Here is a 20,000-nt window from a genome sequence, read left to right as displayed (position 1 = left end):
ACTCGTTCAACTCCGCTGAAGAAAAAAAAAAAATCTCTGACGCTGGTCGCTACATCACCCAACCAGTCAATCTAATCAAAGGTTAACAAAAGATGGTGTGTAGAATTATAAGCAGGACAATCTATAGATGATAATTACAGTATGCACACAGAACAGACTCTTGGGGAAGACCATGAATAGTCATGAGTTGCTGCACCAGGTTACGCTTCCCTCTGATGAGCAGGAGGCAAACATTTAGCCAGGCTGTTTCAATAGCAGAAGTCTCATTAACTCTGATAGAGAAGAAGTTAGTAACATCTAGTCTGTATCTCTCTAGTCTGTATCTCTCTAGTCTGTATCTCTCTAGTCTGTATATATCTAGTCTGTATCTCTCTAGTCTCTATCTCTCTAGTCTCTATCTCTCTAGTCTGTATCTCTCTAGTCTGTATATAAATAGTCTGTATCTCTCTATCTCTCTAGTCTCTATCTCTCTAGTCTCTATCTCTCTAGTCTGTATCTCTCTACTCTCTATCTCTCTAGTCTGTATCTCTCTATCTCTCTAGTCTCTATCTCTCTATCTCTCCAGTCTGTAACTCTCTATCTCTCTAGTCTGCATCCCTCGGCCTGTATCTCTATATCTCTCAGGTCTCTATCACTCTAGTCTGTATCTCTTTATCGCTATCTTTCTAGTCTGTATCTCTCTAGTCCCATTAACTCTGATAGGACAGAAATTAGTCCCATTAACTCTGATAGGACAGAAATTAGTCCCATTAACTCTGATATGACAGAAATTAGTCCCATTAACTCTGATAGGACAGAAGTTAGTCCCATTAACTCTGATATAACAGAAGTTAGTCCCATTAACTCTTAGGACTAAGTCCCATTATCTCTGATAGAGCAGAAGTTAGTCCCATTAACTCTGATAGGACAGAAATTAGTCCCATTAACTCTGATAGGACAGAAATTAGTCCCATTAACTCTGATAGGACAGAAATTAGTCCCATTAACTCTGATAGGACAGAAGTTAGTCCCATTAACTCTGATAGGACAGAAATTAGTCCCATTAACTCTGATAGGACAGAAATTAGTCCCATTAACTCTGATAGGACAGAAATTAGTCCCATTAACTCTGATAGGACAGAAGTTAGTCCCATTAACTCTGATATAACAGATTAACTCTGATAGGACAGAAGTTAGTCCCATTAACTCTGATATAACAGAAGTTCCCCAGTCCCATTATCTCTGATAGAGCAGAAGTTAGTCCCATTAACTCTTATAGGACAGAAGTTAGTCCCATTAACTCTGATAGGACAGAAGTTAGTCCCATTAACTCTGACAGACCAACAGACAGACTCAGTCCTCTCCTCAGGATATTCCCCAGGACAGCCTGCTTGATGGGGGCATTCAAAATTCCCCCTATTCCCTATGTAGTGCACTAATTTTGAGCAGAGCCCTATGGGCCGTTAGGTAGTGTACTACATAGGGAATAGGGTGCCATTTGAACGGCAGTCCTCTCCTCAGGATGTTCACCTGGACAGCCTTCATGATGGGTGCATCCCAATTTACACCCTGTTCCCTACCCACTGGGCACAGACAACAATTCAACATCTTGACCCTGGTCTAATGTCGTGGACCACATCCCCTATTGAACCTGGTCTAATGTAGTGGACCAGTGGACCAGATCCCTATTGACCCTGGTCTAATGTAGTGGACCACATTCTCTATTGACCCTGCTCTAATGTAGTGGACCACATCCCCTATTGACCCTGGTCTAATGTCGTGGACCACATCCCCTATTGACCCTGGTCTAATGTAGTGGACCACTTCCCCTATTGATGCTGGTCTAATGTAACCACTGATGCTGGTCTAATGTAGTGGACCACATCCCCTATTGACCCTGGTCTAATGTAGTGGACCACATCCCCTATTGACCCTGGTCTAATGTAGTGGACCACTTCCCCTATTGACTGGTCTGTAGTGGTCCACATCCCCTATATGGTCTAATGTTGTGGACCACATCCCCTATTGACCCTGGTCTAATGTAGTGGACCACTTCCCTATTGATGCCTAATGTAGTGGACCACATCCCCTATTGACCCTGGTCTAATGTAGTGGACCACATCCCCTATTGACCCTGGTCTAATGTAGTGGACCACATCCCCTATTGACCCTGGTCTAATGTAGTGGACCAGTGGACCAGATCCCCTATTGACCCTGGTCTAATGTAGTGGACCACATCCCCTATTGACCCTGGTCTAATGTAGTGGACCACATCCCCTATTGACCCTGGTCTAATGTAGTGGACCACTTAACCTATTGATGCTGGTCTAATGTAGTGGACCAGATCCCCTATTGACCCTGGTCTAATGTAGTGGACCACATCCCCTATTGACCCTGGTCTAATGTAGTGGCCCACATCCCCTATTGACCCTGGTCTAATGTAGTGGACCACATCCCCTATTGACCCTGGTCTAATGTGTGGACCACATCCCCTATTGACCCTGGTCCCACATCCCCTATTGACCCTGGTCTAATGTAGTGGACCACATCCCCTATTGACCCTGGTCTAATGTAGTGGACCATCCCTATCCCTGGTCTAATGTAGTGGACTCCCTATTGACCCTGGTCTAATGTAGTGGACCACATCCCCTATTGACCCTGGTCTAATGTAGTGGACCACATCCCCTATTGACCCTGGTCTAATGTAGTGGACCACATCCCCTATTGACCCTGGTCTCCCCTAACCCTGGTCTAATGTAGTAGTGTGACCACATCCCCTATTGACCCTGGTCTAATGTAGTGGACCACATCCCCTATTGACCCTGGTCTAATGTAGTGGACCACTGGTCTGATGCTGGTCTAATGTAGTGGACCACATCCCCTATTGACCCTGGTCTAATGTAGTGGACCACATCCTCTATTGACCTGGTCTAATGTAGTGGACCACATCCCCTATTGACCCTGGTCTAATGTAGTGGACCACATCCCCTATTGACCCTGGTCTAATGTAGTGGACCACATCCCCTATTGACCCTGGTCTAATGTAGTGGACCACATCCCCTATTGACCCTGGTCTAATGTAGTGGACCACATCCCCTATTGACCCTGGTCTAATGTAGTGGACCACATCCCCTATTGACCCTGGTCTAATGTAGTGGACCACATCCCCTATTGACCCTGGTCTAATGTAGTGGACCACATCCCCTATTGACCCTGGTCTAATGTAGTGAACCACATCCCCTATTGACCCTGATCTAATGTAGTGGACTACATCCCCTATTGACCCTGGTCTAATGTAGTGGACCACATCCCCTATTGACCCTGGTCTAATGCAGTGGACCACATCCCCTATTGACCCTGGTCTATTGTAGAGGACCACATCCTCTATTGACCCTGGTCTAATGTAGTGGGCCACATCCCCTATTGACCCTGGTCCACATCCCCTATTGACCCTGGTCTAATGTAGTGGACCACTTCCCCTATTGACCCTGGTGTAATGTAGTGGACCACTTCCCCTATTGACCCTGGTCTAATGTAGTGGACCAAATATGGAACAAGGTGCCATTTGGGATGCAGCCCATCTCTGAAAATCTCCTTGTACTTGACCTTGGTTTACAATATTGATCCATCCTGAATCATCAGTCTCAGAGCTTCAGTCCACCCTTAAGCCTGCTCCAGCCCTCACTGATAAATGGCTCTCCTTATAGTGTATGTTACTCTGTGTGCTTTACCGAGATCTTAACGCGTCTGATCTCATCACTGAATGAATGTAGGAACTCTCAATCGCTCTCTCTCTCTCTCTCTCTCTCTCTCTCTCTCTCTCTCTCTCTCTCTCCTCCCCAATCCCCCTCTCTCTCTCTCTCTCTCTCTTTCTCTCTCTCTCTCCTCTCTCCCTTCCCCCAAATCTCTCTCTCTCTCTCTCTCTCTCTGTCTCTCTCCCTTCCCCAATCTCTCTCTCTCTCTCTCTCTCTCTTCCCCCAATCTCTCTCTCCTCTCTCTCTCTCCCTCTCTCTCTCTCTCTCTCTCTCTCTCTCTCTCTCTCCCCCAATCTCTCTCTCTCTCTCTCTCTCTCTCTCTCTCTCTCTCTCTTCCCCCAATCTCTCTCTCTCTCTCTCTCCTCTCTCCCCCCCCAATCTCTCTCTCTCTCTCTCTCTCTCTCTCTCTCTCTCTCCTCTCTCCCTTCCCCCAATCTCTCTCTCTCCCCCTCTCTCTCTCTCTCCCTCTCTTTCCCTCTCTTTCCCTCCCTCCCTCCCTCCCCCTATATCTCTCTCCTCTGTTACCTGAGAAAGAAATGTTGAATCCTTGAAAGGAAATAGAGAAGTCAGAGATGAAGCGAAGCTGAGCCTTGTAGTTCCCGTAGAGGCCTGCGTTGACGGGCGCCGGGCGCTCGGAGCCAGTGAGGCGAGCTAAAGGCAGGACGAAGCTGCCATTCTCGGTGATCAGGAGGTAGTCATGGTGATCTTCCAAGTGGAAGGAATGGAACATGAACTGGACCCCTGAACAGAGCAGAACAGAGAGAAGAAGAAAAATCAGTTCATCAGATTTTTGGGGGGATTATGGGTATTAGCTCAAATGTTACAACTGGGATTTCTCGAGTAATGAAAGAGGACTTTTAAAGCTCTTTGAATGGTGAAATCTGATACAACAGATTTAGGAAGGGTAGCCCAGTGGTTAGAGCGTTGGGCCAGTAACCGTATGGTTGCTAGATCGAATCCCAGAGCTGATAAGGTAAAAACAATCGTTCTTCCCCTGAACACAGCAGTTAACCCACTGTTCCTAGGCCGTTACTTGTAAATAAGAATTTGTTGTTATCTGACTTGCCTAGTTAAATAAATAAAAAAGTAAGTTTTATTAGAGACATACACGTGACTCTGTCACACTTCTCATAGTTCTGTAGGTCCATTTGTATACATTTTTTTAGTAAAAGACCGCATATTCTGTACTTTCCTACCTTTCCCATGTCCGACCTCCACCGTCCAGGTGCAGTTTAGAGAGTTGGGGTAGAGTTCTGGATATCCAGGAGACAGAATGATACCGCCAGGTCCTCTCACGTCCCCACCGCACGATGCTGGAGAATGACGAGAGACAATTATGCTAATAGTCAATGGTAATGCTATCCTGATGCTAATACACAATGCTAATGCTAGCCTGGTGCTATTACACAATGTTATTGCTAGCATAATGCTAATACACTATGCTAATGCTAGCCTGGTGCTAATACCCAATGCTATTGGTAGCCTGTTAATAATACACTATGCTAATGCTAGCCTGATGCTAATACACAATGCTAATGATAATACTAATCAACTTAATGCTATGATCCTCCTCACGCTCCACTATTTACATACATCTGATACATGTAATTTAGCGAACACTTTTATCCAACATTTTTTTTGTATGGTTGGTCAACAGGAATCAAACCCACTTTTGTATGGTTGGTCAACAGGAATCAAACCCACGTTTGTATGGTTGGTCAACAGGGATCAAACCCACTTTTGTATGGTTGGTCAACAGGAATCAAACCCACTTTTGTATGGTTGGTCAACAGGAATCAAACCCACTTTTGTATGGTTGGTCAACAGGAATCAAACCCACGTTTGTATGGTTGGTCAACAGGAATCAAACCCACTTTTGTATGGCTGGTCAACCGGAATCAAACCCACTTTTGTATGGTTGGTCAACAGGGATCAAACCCACTTTTGTATGGCTGGTCAACCGGAATCAAACCCACTTTTGTATGGTTGGTCAACAGGGATCAAACCCACTTTTGTATGGTTGGTCAACAGGGATCAAACCCACTTTTGTATGGTTGGTCAACAGGAATCAAACCCGCAACCCTTGATGTTGTGAGCAACATGCTCCACAAAATGAGCTACACATTTTGCATGTCTTCCTTAGTGACATCATCAATATGATCCTGTGCAATGTCTTCCTTAGTGACATCATCAATATGATCCTGTGCAATGTCTTCCTTAGTGACATCATCAATATGATCCTGTGCAATGTCTTCCTTAGTGACATCATCAATATGATCCTGTGCAATGTCTTCCTTAGTGACATCATCAATATGATCTTTATCTTATCCACAGCAAAGTTAATGAGGTAAAGCCCACCCTCTCAATGACGACTGGGCCACAGTGTTAATGTCAAGAGCCTGTTGAAAGTTTATCCACATTAATTAGCCGTTGTTCACCAGCCACCCGCTCTCTACTGGCTGGTATTGTATTGTTATCAGTGTAAAAGGTCATATGTTCTTTAAAGAACAATACTTGGCAAATATGACAATTTAAAATTAAAATTAAAATGAAAAAAAATCTGTTTTTTTGTTTTTTTGTTCTTGTAAACCCTGGCTGCTGGCGTTATGCAGATGCCCCCCAGAAACACATCATCTGGCAGACACATATTTGAAGTTGAACTTGGTGGCTGGAGGACATGTTTTCTAAGTAATGAATGCCAATGAATGCCAGGCAGGTTTTTTTGGGGAGGATGATAATGATGCCTGGAGCTGTACAGCTGCAGTCACTACCCTTAGAGGCCTCAGCTCGACCCCTAATGGTAAATGCACTACCCTTTATGGGTCCTGGTCAAAAGTAATGCACTATAGGGAAGGGAGTAAGGGTGCCATTTGCCATACAGCCGAGTCTCTCCAGGCAAACCACACAGAAATCAAACCCTACCTCCCAAAATGATATCAAATGTTTAATTAATGAGCCAAACGTACATGAAGTCATTACTAAGACATGAGCCGAGTGTTAGTTGGCACGGCTTGTGGGTTTGAGTCTGGCACACCTGGTCTCAGACAGGAGTTCTGTATTGGACACCTTGATGTGAAGCTGTAGAGGGATATTAGATAGACTCCACTGGTACACTAGTATATGTGTCCCTCCCTCAGTAGCAACATCTACCCTACTGTCTCCCTAACATCTACCCTATTGTCTCCCTGTGTTCAACCTCAGTAACAACATCTACCCTACTGTCTCCCTAACATCTACCCTACTGTCTCCCTAACATCTACCCTACTGTCTCCCTAACATCTACCCTACTGTCTCCCTAACATCTACCCTACTGTCTCCCTAACATCTACCCTACTGTCTCCATGTGTTCAACCTCAGTAACAACATCTACCCTACTGTCTCCCTAACATCTACCCTACTGTCTCCATGTGTCCCTCCCTCAGTAGCAACATCTACCCTACTGTCTCCCTAACATCTACCCTACTGTCTCCCTAACATCTACCCTACTGTCTCCCTAACATCTACCCTACTGTCTCCCTAACATCTACCCTACTGTCTCCATGTGTCCACCCTCAGTAACAACATCTACCCTACTGTCTCCCTAACATCTACCCTACTGTCTCCCTTACATCTACCCTACTGTCTCCCTGTGTCCAACCTCAGTAACAACATCTACCCTACTGTCTCCCTAACATCTACCCTACTGTCTCCCTAACATCTACCCTACTGTCTCCCTAACATCTACCCTACTGTCTCCCTAACATCTACCCTACTGTCTCCCTAACATCTACCCTACTGTCTCCCTGTGTCCAACCTCAGTAACAACATCTACCCTACTGTCTCCCTAACATCTACCCTACTGTCTCCCTAACATCTACCCTACTGTCTCCGTGTGTTCACCCTCAGTAACAACATCTACCCTACTGTCTCCCTAACATCTACCCTACTGTCTCCATGTGTTCACCCTCAGTAACAACATCTACCCTACTGTCTCCCTAACATCTACCCTACTGTCTCCCTGTGTTCAACCTCAGTAACAACATCTACCCTACTGTCTCCCTAACATCTACCCTACTGTCTCCATGTGTTCAACCTCAGTAACAACATCTACCCTACTGTCTCCATGTGCTCACCCTTAGTAACAACATCTACCCGAACACCCTACCATCCTAACCTCTAAACTCTACTAACTAACCATGCCTATAATATTGTCCCAGTAGGGAGGTGAGTGACAGGAAGACTCTACTAACTAACCATGTCTATTATATTGTCAAAGTAGAGAGGTGAGTGACAGGAAGACTCTACTAACTAACCATGTCTATTATATTGTCCCAGTAGGGAGGTGAGTGACAGGAAGACTCTACTAACTAACCATGTCTATTATATTGTCCCAGTAGAGAGGTGAGTGATTAGAAGACTCTACTAACTAACCATGCCTATAATATTGTCCCAGTAGGGAGGTGAGTGACAGGAAGACTCTACTAACTAACCATGTCTATTATATTGTCAAAGTAGAGAGGTGAGTGACAGGAAGACTCTGTCTCTATATCATATATATATATATAATTTGATGTAAAGTGTAGTGTGCCTTATAGATAATACAGTATAACGTGTGTTAGTACATCAAAGCCCTATGACTCTACCTCCTGCCAATCTCCTCCCACACTTTCTCTCTAGTACATCGTCCCTGTACAGGTGTGGTGACTGGGACGATCTACCAAATACGCCTCTGAAATATTTAAAACGTTCCTTGGTGCATTTCGGGAACAAAAGTGATTGTTTATTAATTCAAGGACACAGGTATAGCATCATCGGGAATACTGCTAGGGTGTGACATTAAAATGTAATCCCTGCCCAGTAGGTGTTGGGTGAACCGTATAAATATCCTTAAACCCTGCGCCCAGATCTGTATGTGCAGCAGATTGGTCTGAATATGGTTGTCGTGCCGAGCTGGAGAGAAGGTTACGTGTTTGGCATTCAAAGGAACAAACACAGCAGAGAGGAGTTGGCTGGAGCACATCATGATGAGACCGGGCAAGGTTCACTGAGATGACACATCCGGATGAGACCGGGCTAGCTTCACTGAGATGACACATCCAGATGGGTCCAGGATAGCTTCACTGAGATGACACATCCAAATGGGTCAAGGCTAGCTTCACTGAGATGACACATCCAGATGAGACCGGGCTAGCTTCATTGAGATGACACATCCAGATGAGACCAGGCTAGCTTCATTGAGATGACACGTCCAAATGAGACCAGGCTAGCTTCACTGAGATGACACGTCCAGATGAGACCAGGCTAGCTTCATTGAGATGACACATCCAGATGAGACCAGGCTAGCTTCATTGAGATGACACGTCCAAATGAGACCAGGCTAGCTTCACTGAGATGACACGTCCAGATGAGACCAGGCTAGCTTCATTGAGATGACACATCCAGATGAGACTGGGCTAGCTTCACTGAGATGACACATCCAGATGGGACCAGGCTAGCTTCACTGAGATGACACATCCAGATGGGACCGGGCTACATTCACTGAGATGACACATCCAGATGAGACCAGGCTAGCTTCATTGAGATGACACGTTAAGCTGATGATCTATTTGTGGCCTAGGATGGTCTACCAGTTGAACTGGTACCAATACAGACCACTGCTAGTGTGGTCTACCAGTTGAACTGCTGTGTAAATCAGATCAAATCAAATGTATTTATAAAGCCCTTCGTACATCAGCTGATATTTCAAAGTGCTGTACAGAAACCCAGCCTAAAACCCCAAACAGCAAGCAATGCAGGTGTAGAAGCACGGTGGCTAGGTAAAACTCCCTAGAAAGGCCAAAACCTAGGAAGAAACCTAGAGAGGAACCAGGCTATGAGGGGCGGCTAGGAAGAAACCTAGAGAGGAACCAGGCTATGTGGGGTGGCCAGTCCTCTTCTGGCTGTGCCACGTGGAGATTATAACAGAACATGGCCAAGATGTTCAAATGTTCATAAATGACCAGCATGTAGCAATACAGCCCACTGCTAGTGTGGTCTACCAGTTGAAGTGCTGTGTACCAATACAGCCCACTGCTAGTGTGGTCTACCAGTTGAAGTGCTGTGTACCAATCCAGCCCACTGCTATTTCAGCACACTATCTTCTCTTTCTCTATCCTATTCAACAAACACAAATATGTAAGGAGTGGGACGACAACAAAAATATTATTTTCTCTTTAGTTATATACCATCACGTGACAAGGTACAAACAAGTTGGTTGAACCGTATGAATACCATTATATGAACCCTGTTCAAATATCTGTCTGTTCTTCGGCTAACCATTCTGACAAAGTTGGCTAGAGCAGGAGTTGGCTAGAGCAGGTGTTGGCTAAAGCAGGAGTTGGCTAAAGCAGGAGTTGGCTAAAACAGGTGTTGGCTAAAACAGGTGTTGGCTAAAACAGGTGTTGGCTAAAGAAGGAGTTGGCTAAAACAGGTGTTGGCTAACGCAAGTGTTGGCTAAAACAGGTGTTGGCTAACGCAAGTGTTGGCTAAAGCAGGAGTTGGCTAAAACAGGTGTTGGCTAAAGCAGGTGTTGGCTAAAGCAGGAGTTGGCTGAAGCAAGTGTTGGCTAAAGCAAGTGTTGGCTAATGCAGGAGTTGGCTAAAGCAAGTGTTGGCTAAAGCAGGAGTTGGCTAAAACAGGTGTTGGCTAAAGCAGGAGTTGGCTAAAACAGGTGTTGGCTAACGCAAGTCTTGGCTAAAGCAGGTGTTGGCTACAGCAGGTGTTGGCTAAAGCAGGAGTTGGCTAAAAGCAGGTGTTGGCTAAAAGCAGGTGTTGGCTAAAAGCAGGTGTTGGCTAAAGCAGGTGTTGGCTAAAGCAGGTGTTGGCTAAAGCAGGTGTTGGCTAAAACAGGTGTTGGCTAAAGCAGGAGTTGGCTAAAGCAGGAGTTGGCTAAAGCAAGTGTTGGCTAAAGCAAGTGTTGGCTAAAGCAGGAGTTGGCTAAAACAGGTGTTGGCTAAAGAAGGAGTTGGCTAAAACAGGTGTTGGCTAAAGCAGGAGTTGGCTAAAGCAAGTGTTGGCTAAAGCAAGTGTTGGCTAATGCAGGAGTTGGCTAAAGCAAGTGTTGGCTAAAGCAGGAGTTGGCTAAAACAGGAGTTGGCTAAAAGCAGGTGTTGGCTAAAAGCAGGTGTTGGCTAAAACAAGTTGGCTTGGCTAAAGCAGGTGTTGGCTAAAGCAGCAGGTGTTGGCTAAAGCAGGTTGGCTAAAACAGGTTGGCTAAAGCAGGAGTTGGCAAAACAGGTGTTGGCTAAAAGCAGGTGTTGGCTAAAGCAGGTGTTGGCTAAAGCAGGTGTTGGCTAAAACAGGTGTTGGCTAAAACAGGTGTTGGCTAAAACAGGTGTTGGCAGCAGGAGTTGGCTAAAGCAGTTGGCTAAAGCAAGTGTTGGCTAAAAGCAGGTGTTGGCTAAAGCAAAACAGGTGTTGGCTAAAGCAGGAGTTGGCTAAAACAGGTGTTGGCTAAAACAGGTGTTGGCTAAAGGTGTTGGCTAAAGGAGTTGGCTAAAACAGGTGTTGGCTAAAAAGCAGGTGTTGGCTAAAACAGGTGTTGCTAAAGCAGGTGTTGGCTAAAGCAGGAGTTGGCTAAAGTGTTGGCTAAAGCAAGTGTTGGCAAGCAGGTGTTGGCTAAAACTAGCAGGAGTTGGCTAGTTTGGCTAAACCCAAGAGGAGTTGGCTAAAACAGGTGTTGGCTAAAGCGCAACATTACAGCAGGTGTTGGCTAAAGCAGGAGTTGGCTAAAAGCAGGTGTTGGCTAAAGCAGGTGTTGGCTAAAGCAAGCAAAACAGGTAGCAGGTTCTTGGCTAAAGCAGGTGTTGGCTAAAAGAAAAAAGGTGTTGGCTAACGAAAAAAACCCCAAAAGCAAAAAAGATTGCACCAGTATATCTTAAACTAGATTACACACGTAATTATCTAAACCCAGAGATTACGTACATTATAATCTAATGAAATTGAATGTATTTATATAGCCCTTCTTAGATCAGCTGATATATCAATGTGCTGTACAGAAACCCAGCCTAAAACCCCAAACAGCAAGCAATGCGGGTGTAGAAGCACAAGCATTTGATATAATAATCTAAACCATAGCATCATATGTGGGCAGTGGACTAGGCTATGCATTATTGAGATGATAAATAAAGATTCATTATGTATTTAGTAACATACCATCACGATAAATAACATAGCCCCCCTCACATCAATCTGGACCTTGAAGCCAGTTCTACTGTTTTCTTTTTTTATCCTGGACTGATTTAGACCTGGGACACCAGGTGGGTGATTCCCCTCCAATCAGGGACTGATTTAGACCCGGGACACCAGGTGGGTGATTCCCCTCTAATTAGGGACTGATTTAGACCTGGGACACCAGGTGGGCTATTCCCCTCTAATCAGGGACTGATTTAGACCCGGGACACCAGGTGGGTGATTCCCCTCTAATTAGGGACTGATTTAGACCTGGGACACCAGGTCCCCCTCTAGGGACTGATTTAGACCTGGGACACCGGGTGGGTGATTCCCCTCTAATCAGGGACTGATTTAGACCTGGGACACCGGGTGGGTGATTCCCCTCTAATTAGGGACTGATTTAGACCTGGGACACCAGGTGGGCTATTCCCCTCTAATCAGGGACTGATTTAGACCCGGGACACCAGGTGGGTGATTCCCCTCTAATTAGGGACTGATTTAGACCTGGGACACCAGGTGGGTGATTCCCCTCTAATTAGGGACTGATTTAGACCTGGGACACCAGGTGGGCTATTCCCCTCTAATCAGGGACTGATTTAGACCTGGGACACCAGGTGGGCTATTCCCCTCTAATCAGGGACTGATTTAGACCTGGGACACCAGGTGGGCTATTCCCCTCTAATCAGGGACTGATTTAGACCTGGGACACCAGGTGGGTGATTCCCCTCTAATTAGGGACTGATTTAGACCTGGGACACCAGGTGGGTTATTCCCCTCTAATCAGGGACTGATTTAGACCCGGGACACCAGGTGGGTGATTCCCCTCTAATTAGGGACTGATTTAGACCTGGGACACCAGGTGGGTGATTCCCTTCAAATCAGGGACTGATTTAGACCTGGGACACCAGGTGGGTGATATTAATGATTAGGTATAACAGAAAAGCAGCAGTAGTCCGGACCTTGTAGAGATCAGATTGTAAATCCCCCTGTTATAGAGGCTAACATACCGTCACATGTGGGCAGAGGATGGCTCCACCAGTGGTTTTTCCCACAGACCAGCGGTTCCTCATGACTGAGCCGGTATCCCTGCTCACACTGGAACGACACCGTGGACCCGATGGCCAGGTCATGGCCGTACCGCACACCGTTCACCGGGATCCCAGGGTCCATGCATGATGATGTGTCCAACGTCACAACTGGTAGGAGCCAAGGTTAAAAAATAAATGATTATTTATACATTATGGCCTGTCCAAGGTAACGTGTTAATAACGCCTTAACTTTAGCAAATTGTTTTTATCATCGTACATTGTTTTCATTTTTTTTTTTTTTTGAGGGGCAGCATTTAATCGCATCTCCATTTTCTTTTCATCCAAAAGGTATTTGTTTCCTCAGGGACCGTTTTGAGTTCAACACACAACATTCTCTTTGATCTGCTGTGCTCTTGGTATCAGCTCAGTGGGCAGCTCAGTTGGCAGTTTTAAGGAAAACTTACAGAAAGTTCAACTATAAACACATTCCCAGGCATTTCTTTAGATTACAGCAAAAAAAAACATAATTTGCACTGAAGTAGCTAGCTATTTATGCTAATGTTAGCTAGCTATTTATGCTAATGTCAGCTAGCTATTTATGCTAATGTTAGCTAGCTATTTATGCTAATGTTAGCTAGCTATTTATGCTAATGTCAGCTAGCTATTTATGCTAATGTCAGCTAGCTATTTATGCTAATGTTAGCTAGCTATTTATGCTAATGTTAGCTAGCTAGCTAACTAATCAAATGAGAGTGTTTAGATTGCCAACTCTAGTGTCCCACATTGATTTGAATCAGAACAGAACATCCATTCCATTTAGCTATTATCTTTGTTGTAGTTCTCAGGTCAAAAGATTTAAAGGGGCAGTGCAGTTAAAAATGTTTGTGTGTTTTTTTTATTTCAAAAAATTTAACGTTTTTTAAAATTACATCAATGTAAGTACAAAAATTTTACCATATCCCAACCACCCTCCCTCCCTTCCTTCCTCCCTCCACATAACACATCCACCCCCCCCCAACTCTCCCTACCTCTCCCCCCTACCTCAGTCCACCCACCTCAATACCCTCCCAACCACCCACCGCAATCACCGGGGTGGCAGGGTAGCCTAGTGGTTAGAGCGTTGGACTAGTAACCGGAAGGTTGCAAGTTCAAACCCCTGAGCTGACTGGGTACAAATCTGTCATTCTACCCCTGAACAGGCAGGTAACCCACTGTCATTGAAAATAAGTATTTGTTCTTAACTGACTTGCCTAGTTAAATAAAGGTAAAAAAATATATAGATATACCCACACCCTCCCTGATTTTACTGTTTTTTAAATTATACTTCCACACTATGAGGTCAAAATAATATTTGGAAATTGTGAAAATTATGATAATTCCCGTTTTGTGTTGGGAGCAGTGTGAACAAAATGCTTGGAATTTCAACAAGTTCAGGTGGGTTAGGCTTTATGATGTCATCATAATTATAATTTATGACCTCTTTATAATAGACCAATGGCTGTTCATCTGGGTAAGGGGGTGGGCTCTAGAACATCCTTATCAGCCAATCAGGGCTGTGTATGTAAATATCTTCACATTTGTTTCCTAACGCTCACACCATCAGAGTGAGCATTTTTAAAGGCCAAAGTAGGCTGAGAAAAATAAATGATAAAAAATATATGTTGGAGTTATTTTCATGAAATAAACACACAGTGATTATTTTTTTTTTATAAAAAAAAATGACAAAGACTGCATGAGAGCTTTTAGCAAATTATCCCAATTCTAGTTGTAGCAGTTTGTGACTAGCTCATGTTAAGTAGCCTAGGCTAGAACTAACAGCTGTAATGATATTTCATATCCGGCTGATCTGTTGTTATACAGTTTATTTTGTGTTTTCTTCCCATATAATTTAAAAAAACAGTGTTATACCTACAACTCAATGGAATGTGTTTTAAATATAAAGGGATTTTGGCAATGAGGATTTTATCTACTTTATTTTCCTATTGTGTTATTAACTGTATGTTTGTTTTACTCCATGTGTAACTCTGTGTTGTTGTTTGTGTCGCACTGCTTTGCTTTATCTTGGCCAGGTCGCAGTTGTAAATGAGAACTTGTTCTCAACTGGCCTACCTGGTTAAATAAAGGTGTTCTCAACTGGCCTACCTGGTTAAATAAAGGTGTTCTCAACTGGCCTACCTGGTTAAATAAAGGTGTTCTCAACTGGCCTACCTGGTTAAATAAAGGTGTTCTCAACTGGCCTACCTGGTTAAATAAAGGTGTTCTCAACTGGCCTACCTGGTTAAATAAAGGTGTTCTCAACTGGCCTACCTTGTTAAATAAAGGTGTTCTCAACTGGCCTACCTGGTTAAATAAAGGTGTTCTCAACTGGCCTACCTGGTTAAATAAAGGTGTTCTCAACTGGCCTACCTGGTTAAATAAAGGTGTTCTCAACTGACCTACCTGGTTAAATAAAGGTGTTCTCAACTGACCTACCTGGTTAAATAAAGGTGTTCTCAACTGGCCTACCTGGTTAAATAAAGGTGTTCTCAACTGACCTACCTGGTTAAATAAAGGTGTTCTCAACTGGCCGACCTGGTTAAATAAAGGTGTTCTCAACTGGCCGACCTGGTTAAATAAAGGTGTTCTCAACTGGCCTACCTGGTTAAATAAATGTGAAATAATAAAATATAAAATAAAAAGAGTCAGATGAGCTTGTGGATACCATTGTTATGTCTCTTTACCCAGTATGAAGGAAGTCAGTGCTAGTTAGAAATTGTGGTAGCGCTAGTTTGCAAACATACAAATGGTATCAATTAGTTAATTTGACTCTGGGTCAGTAAACAAAAGGGCCTCATCTGACTCTGGGTCAGTAGATAAAGGGCTTCATCTGACTCTGGGTCAGCAGATAAAGGACCTCATCTGATTCTGGGTCAGTAGGTAAAGGACCTCACCTGACTCTGGGTCAGTAGATAAAGGGCTTCATCTGACTCTGGGTCAGTAGATAAAGGACCTCATCTGACTCTGGGTCAGTAGATAAAGGACCTCATCTGACTCTGGGTCAGTAGATAAAGGACCTCATCTGACTCTGGGTCAGTAGATAAAGGGCTTCATCTGACTCTGGGTCAGTAGATAAAGGACCTCATCTGACTCTGGGTCAGTAGATAAAGGGCTTCATCTGACTCTGGGTCAGTAGATAAAGGACCTCATCTGACTCTGGGTCAGTAGATAAAGGACCTCATCTGACTCTGGGTCAGTAGATAAAGGACCTCATCTGACTCTGGGTCAGTAGATAAAGGACCTCATCTGACCCTGGGTCAGTAGATAAAGGACCTCATCTGACTCTGTCCAGGTGTTAGTCATTGCGCTAATGCAGTAGATAAAGGACCTCATCTGACTCTGGGTCAGTAGATAAAGGACACCATCTGACTCTGGGTCAGTAGATAAAGGGCCTCATCTGACCCTGGGTCAGTAGATAAAGGGCTTCATCTGACCCTGGGTCAGTAGATAAAGGACCTCATCTGACTCTGGGTCAGTAGATAAAGGACCTCATCTGACTCTGGGTCAGTAGATAAAGGACCTCATCTGACTCTGGGTCAGTAGATAAAGGACCTCATCTGACCCTGGGTCAGTAGATAAAGGACCTCATCTGACTCTGGGTCAGTAGATAAAGGACCTCATCTGACTCTGGGTCAGTAGATAAAGGACCTCATCTGACTCTGGGTCAGTAGATAAAGGACCTCATCTGACTCTGGGTCAGTAGATAAAGGGCCTCATCTGACTCTGGGTCAGTAGATAAAGGACCTCATCTGACTCTGGGTCAGTAGATAAAGGGCCTCATCTGACTCTGGGTCAGTAGATAAAGGGCCTCATCTGACTCTGGGTCAGTAGATAAAGGGCAATCCCTTTAGAATCCTACAATAGTTCCAGTTTGGGACAGGATGAATAAATTCCATAAATGTTCCATCCAGAAAGAAGCAACGGCTGTCACTCCTGCTCCCTCTCTCTGGCGCTCGTTATCGACAGTTTTCTCATTACTACGCACACCTGTCACCATCGTTATGCGCACCTGCGCCTCATGAGACTCACCTGGACTCATCGCATTCCTGATTACCATCCCCCTGTATCTGTCACTCCCTTTGGTTCTTTCCTCAGATGTTATTGATTCTGTTGAATGTCCTTACACTGCTCGTGTTTCTTGTTTTGTTCCTGGTTCGTTTATTTATTAAATTCACTCCCTTGCTTCTCGTTTATTAGCATACACGTTACAATAGCAGTGTGTTGAGCTAACTAGCGGTCCCACAGATCATTTTATGGTGGAGAAAATGTCACTCATTCTCTTCATTTTAGCAGCTGAAATGCTTTCCAGAGCAAATACAGGAAGTCAGGAAGTCAGTTTATTCTACAGGAAGTCAGGAAGTCAGTTTATTCTACAGGAAGTCAGGAAGTCAGTTTATTCTACAAGAAGTTGGGAAATCAGTTTATTCTACAGGAAGTCAGGAAATCAGTTTATTCTACAGGAAGTCAGGAAATCAGTTTATTCTACAGGAAGTCAGAAAATCAGTTTATTCTACAGGAAGTCAGTTTATTCTACAGGAAGTCGGGAAATCAGTTTATCCTACACTCTACGACACAGATATAACTCAGGCTACCTATTGTACATGATAAGTAGGGCCCATCGTGGCCCTAATCTTACTGATCAGAGCTGTGTGTATGTTTGCTGCTTGATAAGAAGGAATCCAGAACAGTCTCATAGGGTCTCATTAAGAGTTGAGACAAGACTGTACATCCACAACTCAGACTTTCACATAAATCATTCAGTGAACTTCAATAAAACTCAAGATAATGGGTTTGGAAATAGAGCTTGTTGTTGTCTCAACTTATTTCCATTAATTGATATCAATGGGAGACTTGTACCATATATGTGTTTGTCAGAACGGCCATAAAAAAACCATCTTGTTATTATCTCACTCTCGTAGAAGATCTTGAAGCCGCTGTTGGATCTGCTGTTGTCGGTGGTGAAGAGGAGGTAGATGAAGTTACTACTGCTGAACAGGAACTGTGGGACCTGGGTCCCGTTGAACGAGCCAATCAGAGGCGAGAGCAGGTTGGGACCATCATGCAACTCCAGGAAGTCATAGCTGAGCTCCGTCTGGAACCTGATACACAGGGAAAGAGAAGAGATGGAAGGGAAGAGAAGGGAGAGGAGAGGGAGAGGAGAGGAGAGGAGAGGAGAGGAGAGGGAGAGGAGAGGAGAGGAGAGGAGAGGAGAGGAGAGGAGAGGAGGAGGAGAGAGGGAGAGGAGGGGAGGGGGGAGAGGGAGGAGAGGAGAGGAGAGGAGAGGAGAGGAGAGGAGAGGAGAGAGGGAGAGGAGAGGAGAGGAGAGGAGAGGAGAGGAGAGGAGAGGAGAGGAGAGGAGAGGAGAGGAGAGGAGAGGAGAGGAGAGGAAGAGAAGGTACAGGTATCATGGTTTGTGTGCAGGTATAAGTCTGATTTGTTGGTTTGAAACCGTAAGCAGTTCATTCTTTCTTTCTTTCATTAATTACTTAATGGATTCCTCCATCCATCCATCCACCCACCCAGCCCTTCTACCCAATCATCCGTTCTTATGGCCGTTGTCCATCCATCCACCCATCCATCCATCCATCCACCCACCCACCCCTTCTACCCAATCATCCGTTCTTATGGCCGTTGTCCATCCACCCACCCATCCATCCATCCATCCTGACCAGAAATGCTTCACAACAGCAATTGCTTCCAATAATTTTTCGTGGTTAAGATCTCATCATTTTAAAATATTTTTATACTTCTTTTATTTAACCTTTATTTAATTAGGCAATTTAATTGGACAGGACATATATCTGCTTTGGCCATTCAGGCCCTCCACTCCTCTACAGTATAAAACAGATGATATCAGTCAGCCCAGAGCTCTACATCCCTCCAGTCCTCTACAGTATAAAACAGATGACATCAGAGTTCTACATCCCTTCAGTCCTCTACAGTATAAAACAGATTACATCAGAGTTCTACATCCCTTCAGTCCTCTACAGTATAAAACAGATGACATCAGCCGGCCCAGAGCTCTACATCCCTCCAGTCCTCTACAGTATAAAACAGATGACATCAGCCGGCCCAGAGCTCAACATCCCTCCAGTCCTCTACAGTATAAAACAGATGACATCAGAGCTCAACATCCCTCCAGTCCTCTACAGTATAAAACAGATGACATCAGAGCTCAACATCCCTCCAGTCCTCTACAGTATAAAACAGATGACAGTCCTCTACAGTATAAAACAGATGACATCAGAGCTCTACATCCCTCCAGTCCTCTACAGTATAAAACACATGACATCAGCCAACCCAGAGCTCTACATCCCTCCAGTCGTCTACAGTATAAAACAGATGACATCAGAGCTCTACATCCCTCCAGTCCTCTACAGTATAAAACAGATGACATCAGCCAACCCTCCAGTCCTCTACAGTATAAAACAGATGACTCTACATCCCTCCAGTCCTCTACAGTATAAAACAGATGACATCAGAGCTCTACATCCCTCCAGTCCTCTACAGTATAAAACAGATGACATCAGAACCCAGAGCTCTACATCCCTCCAGTCCTCTACAGTATAAAACAGATGACATCAGAGCTCAACATCCTCCAGTCCTCTACAGTATAAAACAGATGACATCAGACCTCTACATCCCTCCAGTCCTCTACAGTATAAAACAGATGACATCAGAGCTCTACATCCCTCCAGTCCTCTACAGTATAAAACACATGACATCAGCCAACCCAGAGCTCTACATCCCTCCAGTCCTCTACAGTATAAAACAGATGACATCAGAGCTCTACATCCCTCCAGTCCTCTACAGTATAAAACAGATGACATCAGCAACCCAGAGCTCTACATCCCTCCAGTCCTCTACAGTATAAAACAGATGACATCAGAGCACATCCCTCCAGTCCTCTACAGTATAAAACAGATGACATCAGCCAACCCAGAGCTCTACATCCCTCCAGTCCTCTACAGTATAAAACAGATGACATCAGCCAACCCAGAGCTCTACATCC

At 44.5% G+C, this 20,000-nt stretch overlaps 2 protein-coding genes across 2 annotated transcripts in view; both read right to left on the bottom strand.

Moving 5' to 3' along the window:
• LOC121845472 (CUB and sushi domain-containing protein 3-like) overlaps positions 1–13,454 on the bottom strand; it is a gene marked incomplete at its 3' end in the record, with an annotated part of 33,698 nt that extends 20,244 nt beyond the window's left edge. The window contains exons 1-3 of the mRNA XM_042316919.1: positions 12,932–13,454; positions 4,931–5,047; positions 4,260–4,475 (exon numbers count right to left, since the gene is read on the bottom strand). Coding sequence (XP_042172853.1) covers positions 4,260–4,475; positions 4,931–5,047; positions 12,932–13,094 — 496 coding nt within the window. The remainder of the gene's footprint in view (positions 1–4,259; positions 4,476–4,930; positions 5,048–12,931) is intronic.
• A 3,599-nt stretch (positions 13,455–17,053) lies between these two features.
• LOC121845473 (CUB and sushi domain-containing protein 3-like) overlaps positions 17,054–20,000 on the bottom strand; it is a 179,169-nt gene continuing 176,222 nt past the window's right edge. Inside the window, exon 18 of the mRNA XM_042316920.1 lies at positions 17,054–18,087. Within this exon, the coding sequence (XP_042172854.1) occupies positions 17,766–18,087 (322 nt within the window). The 3' untranslated portion in view covers positions 17,054–17,765. The remainder of the gene's footprint in view (positions 18,088–20,000) is intronic.

The sequence above is a fragment of the Oncorhynchus tshawytscha genome, unplaced genomic scaffold (assembly GCF_018296145.1).
Source record: "Oncorhynchus tshawytscha isolate Ot180627B unplaced genomic scaffold, Otsh_v2.0 Un_contig_1961_pilon_pilon, whole genome shotgun sequence".
In the NCBI taxonomy this organism is placed as follows: Eukaryota; Metazoa; Chordata; class Actinopteri; order Salmoniformes; family Salmonidae; genus Oncorhynchus; species Oncorhynchus tshawytscha.
The sequence above is the reverse complement of the archived record's forward strand: the minus strand, read 5'-3'. Positions and strand labels throughout refer to the sequence as shown.